Raw genomic sequence first — 7440 nt, forward strand, 5'->3', positions numbered from 1 at the left:
GGCAGAGTAGTCAGAGTCAGAAGAGGGTCTACAGCATTACGGGGGGGGTGTAGGAGGAGGGGGAGAGGGGGCAGCAGTGTGGGGGAGAGGTGGAGGGGGCTAAGAGGAGAGGAGGAGAGGTGTAGAGGTGGAGGAGGAGGAGAAAGGTGGCAACAGGGAGAGGGGGGAGGAAAGGGAAGTGGGCAGAGGGGGGAGATGTGGGGGAAGGGGAGAGGGGGAGGTCCCTTCTTATGCTCTGTGTCACAGTGGCATGTGCAGCTCACTGTATTCATCATGTCCATCCTCATCGAGGTTGGGATGTGTCTCTTCAGAATCCAGCTGAGGGATTTCAGAATGGGGGTGAGGAAGGAAACAGAAAGAGAGAGAATTTGAATCGAATTGAATCATTTGTTGTCACGTGTATTCAATATATAAATACTGTGAAAAGTGTGTACCTTCGCTGTACATAAATGACACCATTCACCTTAACTTAGAATAAGATAAGAAAAGAAATAGATAGCTTAAGAGAGTCCAACTTTCCTTTCAGCCCTGGCCGTGTAAACGAGATACAAACATTCCTGTGCCCACAGCCCGCCCTCCTGTTTCCAGTTCCCCAGAAACAGGCAGCTGATGGGCAACATGGAGTGGTGTCCACAAACAGATCAGCGTTTTAAATGCTTTACAATCAGGGCTTGAAGGGCTGAATGGCCCACACCTGCTGCTATTTTGTTACTCTTCTGTATATTGCCACAGATTGGTTTGAATTTCTCTTCCTTTGAGGGCAGCCCGTGATCCGCTGTTCTGACCCAGGTGAAGGATCCCGGGTCCCAGTGACCACATTGATTGGTTCAGGTCCATTCCACAAACCGGTGATCAGATCCAGTCCCAGCAAGGGGGCACACCCAGCTCACAGTCAACACCCCCGCTCCCAAATCTCACTCACCACCATCAGTTCCCGCTCCTTGAAAACCTTTGGCAGCAGGTATCGCCGCGTCGGCACGGTCAGGATCAGGAAAAACGGGAATGCCAAGGAGATGATGGTGGACTTGATTACCCAAAGAACTGCGACGCAGATCAGCTGGATCATTGTGAACAGGTTCATCCTCCACGTTTTCACCTGCAGGCGAGCACAAGGACGTTCGATGAAACCAATTTGATTGTTTGCGACTAAAACCATTTGGGAGTTGGTGGCATCAGGGTAACATCACTAGACAAGGAATGAATGTTCCCCATGTTGGGGAAGACCAGAACCAGGGGTCACAGTCTAAGAATAAGGGGTAAGCCATTCAGGACTGAGATGAGGAAGCATTTCTTCACTCAGAGAGTTGGGAACCTGTGGAATTCTCTCCCACAGGAAGCTGTTGGGGCCAGTTCATTAAACGTGTTCAAAAGGGAGCTGGACATAGCTCTTGCAGCTTAAAGGATCAAGGGGCATGGGGAGAAAGCGGGAATGGGTTAGTGAGATTGCATGATCAGCCATGATCATAATTTATTGTAGTGCAGGCTCGAAGGGCCAAATGGCCCACTCCTGCATCTATTTTCTATGTTTCAAATCCCAGCTTGGAAAGGGGAATAAATTAAATTCAGTTTGAGTGTTGCTGAAAATGGGCTCAATTTTGTGGAAGCTTTTAGTCTTGCATTGATCAGGACACTTTGCAGGAATACCAATTCAAGGGGAAAACCAACACTCACACGGCATGAGGATCTCCCCTCAGCCTCCGCTGCTCCAGAGGAAACAACCTGAGTTTTTCTAGCCTCTCCTTATAGCTCATACCCTCTAATCCAGGCAGCATCCTGGTAAACCTCTTCTGCACCCTCTCCAAAGCCTTCACATCCTTCCTGTAATGTGGCGACCAGAACTGAACACAGTAATGTAAGTGTGGCCTAACCAAAGTCTTATAAAGCTGCAACATGACGTCCTGACTCTTACAGGTAAAAATTATACAGTGGATGGCAGAATCTTTAGGAGTATTGATATGCAGAGGGATCTGGGTGTGCATGTCCACAGATAGCTGAAGATGGCAGCACAGGTAGATAAAGTAGTGAAAAAAGGCTTATGGCATGGTTGGCTTCATTGGAAGGGACATTGAGTATAAAGATAGACAAGTTATGCCGCATCTTTATTGAACTTTAGTTAGGCTACACTTGGAATATTGTGTACAGTTCTGGTCATCACACTACCAGAAGGATGTGGATGTTTTGGATAGCGCTCAGGAAAGGTTTACCAGGGTGTTACCTTGTATGGTGTGCTTTAGCTGTGAGGAAGGGTTGGATAGATTGGGTTTTCGCTGGAACACAGGAGGCTGGGGGCGACCTGATAGGAGTTTATAAGGTTGTGAATGGCATGGATAGAGTGGAAAGTATGAGGCTTTTTCCCAGGGTGGAGGGGTCAATTACTAGGGGACACAGGTTCAAGGTGCCAGGGGGATGTTTAAAAGAGATGTGAGAGGCAGGTTTTTCACACAATGGGTGGTGAGTGCCTGGAACCTGCTGCCAAAGGAGGTGGAGGAAGCAGACACAATACCAACATTCAAGAAGCACCTGGATGAATACATGAATAGGAAGGGAATAGAGGGATATGGATCCTGTAAGTGAAGACTGTTTTATTACGGAAGGGCAAAATGTGTCGGTGCAGACTTAGAGGGTCGAAGGGCCTGATCTTGTGCTGTATTGTTTTTGTTTTGTTCTTGTACTCAATTTCCCGACTAATAAAGGGAAGCATGCCATATGCCTTCTTTACCACCCTATCTACTTGCATGGCCACTTTCAGGGAGCTATGGACTTGAACCCCAAACATCAATGCTGCAATTAACTGTATACTTTTCCTTAACATTTGATCTCCCAAAGCGCAGCACCTCACACTTACCTGGATTAAACTCCATCTGCCATTTCTCCGCCCATATCTGCAACTGATCTATATCCCACTTTATCCTATGACAATCTTCTACATTATCCACATCTCCACCCATGTCTTTGTCTTCTGCAAACTTACTAACCCACCCATCTACATTGTTATCCAAGTCATTTATATATATATCACAAACAGGAGAGGTTCCAGTACGGATCCCTGCAGGACACCACTAGTCACGGACCTCCAGCCAGAAAAACACCCTTCCACCACTACTCTCTGCCTTCTACAGGCGCCAATTCTGAATCCACACGGCCAAGTCACTGTGGATCCCATGCATCTCAATCTTCTGGATGAGCCTACCATGTGGGGCCTTGTCGAAAGCCTTATTCAAATCCATGTAAACAACATCCACTGCTCTACCCTCATCGATCACCTTTGTCATCCCCTCAAAAAATTCAATCAAGTCAGTAAGACATGACCCGTCCCACACAAAGCCAAGCTGACTATCCCTAAGCAATGCTTTTCCAAATACGCGTAAATCCTATCCTTAAGAATTCTCCCCAAATGTTTCCCAACCACCGATGGGAGACTCACTGGTCTATAGTTTCCTGGATTATCTCTATTTCCCTCTTGAATAGAGGAACAACATTAGCTACTTGCCAGTCCTTCAGGGCCCCTCCAGTGGCTAACGAGGTATGAAGATCTTGGTCAAGGCCCCAGTTTCTTCTCTCCTGCCTCTCTCAATAACCTGGGGTAGATACCATCGGGCCCTGGGGACTTATTCACCTTAATGCTCTTCAAGAGATCCAACACCCCTTCTCTCTTGATCTCAAAAGGCCTGAGCATGTTAGCATGCTCCACACTATTCCCATTATCCTCCATGTCCTTCTCGAGGTGAAAACTGATGCAAAGTCCTCTTTTATGATCTCATCCACATTCCCTGCCTCTAAGCACAAGTTCCCTCCTTCATCCTTCAGTAGTCCTACCTTCTCCCTAGTTATCCATTTGTTTTTAATGTATCTATTTAATGCCTTGGGATTCTCTTTAACCAAGATGATTTCATGGCCCCTCTTGCTCTTCTAATTCCCTGCTTGAGTATTTTCCTGCTTTCCCTATATTCCTCACGGACCCTGTCCAATTTTAGCTTCCTAAAGCTTACATATGCTTCTTCTTCCCTTTTGACTAAATTCACAACCTCCCACATTATCCAAGGGTCCCTTATCTTGCCATCCTTAGCCTTCCTCCTCACTGGAACATACCAGTCCTGAACTCTCCCCAGCAGGTCTTTAAACAGCTCCCACATGTCAAATATGGACATGTCCGATAACAGCTCCTCCCAGTTAACACCCCCAAGCTCCTGCCTAACACTGACGTAATTTGCCTCCCACAATTAGTACCTTCCCACCAGCTCCTGACCTATCCTTATTCGTAGCTATCTTAAAACTCAAGGAGTTATGATCACTGTTTGCAAAATGCTCTCCCACTGAAAGCTCAGTCACCTGGCCAGGCTAATTAGCCAATACAAGGTCCAGTATGGCCCTTCCTCTAGTTGGACTATCCACATACTGTTTCAAGAAACCCTCTCGGATGCACCTGAACAAATTCTTCCCCGTCTAAGTCTCTTGCTCTAAGGGAGTCCTGGTCAATATTTGGGAAGTTGAAGTCTCCCACTATTACAATCCTGTTGTTATTGCATCGTTCCATAATCTGCCGACATATTTGTTCCTCAATGTCTCGGTGGCTGTTGGGGGGCCTATAGTATAATCCTATCAGAGTGACTGTACCCATTTTATTTTTGAGCTGTACCCATATTGCGTCAGTCAATGACCATCCAGCGTGTCCTCTCTGAGTGCAGATGTAACATTCTCCCAGATTGGTAATGTAACTCCTCCACCACTTTTACCTTCCTGTCTCTCTCGTCTAAAACAACAAAACCCTGGAATGTTGACCAGCCAGTCTTGTCCCTCTGTCAACCAAGTCTCTGTAATGGCCACAACATCATAGTCCAATGTACTCATCCAGGCTCTAAGCTCATCTGCCTTACCTATAATACTCTTTGCATGGAAATAGACACACTCCAGTCCATTAGTTCTACTGTGTGCATTGCTTGTACTGATTGGTCGTCAAGTACAGTCTGTTTGGTGGAGGTGTTGCCGTGGAGAATGCAACTCCCGTTTTCTCCCCATACCTTTTGGTCCTAAGATTCTTATCTAACTCCTTCTTGACAAAAATAGGAGAGAGGCAATAGCCCAGTGCTGGAGGTGGTCCTCCCAGGGGCGAAGGAGTAAATCTGAAACATCACGAAATGAAGAGTCACACTCACTTTTGTCACGTAGACATGATCTGGGTGGTGTTTCGAAGGGATAAACAGCAGTAGCAGGCGTTCAGACATCTGGATTCCTGTTAATGATGTCACACCCATGTACAGGAAGATTCCAAACAAAACAGACATTGGAATCAACTGGAGAATCTTACTCATGACCACAGAGAGACCTGGAGACAAGGAAAGAGTGAGAGAAAGAAGCAGCATCAACAACAGCGCAGAATGCCAATTCTCCTCCCTTGAAGATTAATTTCACTACACACTCTTCATTATTCGTGTGGTATCGGTGGCAAGGCCAGTACTTGTTGTCCATGCCTAAGTGCCCCTTAAACAGATTGGCTTGCTCAGCCATTTCAAGGTCAACCACAAGTAGGCCAGACCTGGTAACGAAGACATAACACAGTATCGAGCTGAAGGAGCACAGCAGGTCAGGCAGCATCAGAGGAGCAGAAAGCAGAAATCTACCCACCCTACCATTTCTGAAGAAGGGTACCGGCCCGAGACATCAGCTTTCCTGCTCCTCTGATGCTGCCTGGCCTGCTGTGTTCCTCCAGCTCCACACTGTGTTATCTCAGACTCCAGCACCGGCAGTTCTTCCTATCTCTGGTAAGGAAGACAGATAGGTTTTCTTCCTGACAATCTCAGACAGCACCTTCCAAACGCATGACCACTTCCATCTGTGAGGACAAGGACAACAGATACATGGGAACACCACCCTCTGCAAGTTCCCCTCCAAGTCACTCACCATCCTGACTTGGAAATATATTGCCGTTCCTTCACTGTTGCTGGATCAAAATCTTGGAATTCCCTCCCTAGATTCTTAATTTCAAGTTTTAAAGCAAATTTCACCATGCCATGCTGGGATTTAAACCCAGGCCCCCAGAGCATTACCTGAGTCTCTTTGTACTCTAGCAATAATATCATTAGGCCATCACCTTACCCCAAAAGCCTTACTAGCTACCTTTGGTTGGAAGGATTTTGTGTTGGCGATAGGATTAAAGAATAGGATTATAGGGTTAATGTTTAGGATTACTGGTTAGGGTCATGTTTAGTGGTTAATGTTTTTGTTACTGGTTATGGTCACTGGATAGGGTTAGTTGATTGCTCTATGATTTTTCTTTCTCTATTCATTTTGTGGGACGTGGGCATCAGTGGCTGGGCCCAGCATTTCTTGCCCATCCCTAGGTGCCCTTGAGAAGGTGATGGTGAGCTGCCTTCTTGAACCACTTCAGTTCACCTGCTGTGGGTTGACCCACAGTGCCATGAGGGAGGAAATTCCAGGATTTTGACCCAGCGACTGTATCCCACTGTGCCACCCCCTCTGCTGGGTCTATCCTGCCGGTGGGACAGGACATACCCAGGGATGGTGATGGTGCTGTCTGGGACATCGTCTGTAAGGTATGATTCTGTGAGTATGACCATTCAGGCTATTGCTTAACTAGTTTATGGTTAGAGGTTAGGGTAATGTTTAGTGGCTGGTAGTTTGAGGTAATTTTTAGGGTTAATGATAATGGTTATGGTTAGTGATTAGTAACTACGACTCTGTTTAGTTATTAAAATTAATGGTTAGCATTTTGGTCAGTGGTTATGGTTAGGGATAATGGTTAGGGTTAGGATCATGATTAATAGTTAGGTTAGGGTTAGTGGTTAGGATTATTGGGTAGTGTTATGGTTGGAGACATGGTTAGTAGTTATGGTTAGTGGTTTGAGTTAGTGTTAAGTTTGTGGTTATCGTTAGTGATTAGGTTTATGGTTGGGATCATGGTGACTGGTTATGTTGAAGGCCAGTAGTTTGATTTTGGGTTAGGGTAAGGGTTATGGTTAGGGCTAAGGTTGGTGGATTGTGTTAGTGGTTAGTGTTGGAGATGGAATCACGGTCAGTGGTTAGGGTTAAGGTTAATGGATAGTGTTAGTGGTTAGGTTCATGGATGGAATCACGGTCAGTGGTTAGGGTTAAGGTTAGTGGATAGTGTTAGTGGTTAGGTTCATGGATGGAATCACGGTCAGTGGTTAGGGTTAAGGTTAGTGGATAGTGTTAGTGGTTAGGTTCATGGATGGAGTCCTGGTTAATGGTTAGGGTTAAGGTTAGTGGATAGTGTTAGTGGTTAGGTTCATGAGTGGAGTCCTGGTTAATGGTTGCGGTTAAGGTTAATGGATAGTTTTAGTGGATAGGTTCATGGATGGGATCCTGGTTAGTGGTTGTGTTCAGTAATTAGTGTTATGGGTAGTGTGTAAGGTTATGGTCAGTAGTTAGGGTTATGGTTAGTGTGTACAGTTGTGGTCAGTA

General features: G+C 46.0%; 1 protein-coding gene across 1 annotated transcript in view; it reads right to left on the reverse strand.

Annotated features, from left to right (window-relative positions):
• Nucleotides 1–193: 193 nt before the first annotated feature.
• Nucleotides 194–7440, reverse strand: part of LOC109921171 (anion exchange protein 3-like) — a 22054-nt gene continuing 14807 nt past the window's right edge. The window contains exons 6-8 of the mRNA XM_020521212.1: nt 5154–5323; nt 923–1096; nt 194–318 (exon numbers count right to left, since the gene is read on the reverse strand). Of these exons, the coding sequence (XP_020376801.1) occupies nt 241–318; nt 923–1096; nt 5154–5323 (422 nt within the window). The 3' untranslated portion in view covers nt 194–240. The remainder of the gene's footprint in view (nt 319–922; nt 1097–5153; nt 5324–7440) is intronic.

Source organism: Rhincodon typus, chromosome 7, assembly GCF_021869965.1.
Source record: "Rhincodon typus isolate 14 chromosome 7, sRhiTyp1.1, whole genome shotgun sequence".
NCBI classification, from domain to species: Eukaryota; Metazoa; Chordata; class Chondrichthyes; order Orectolobiformes; family Rhincodontidae; genus Rhincodon; species Rhincodon typus.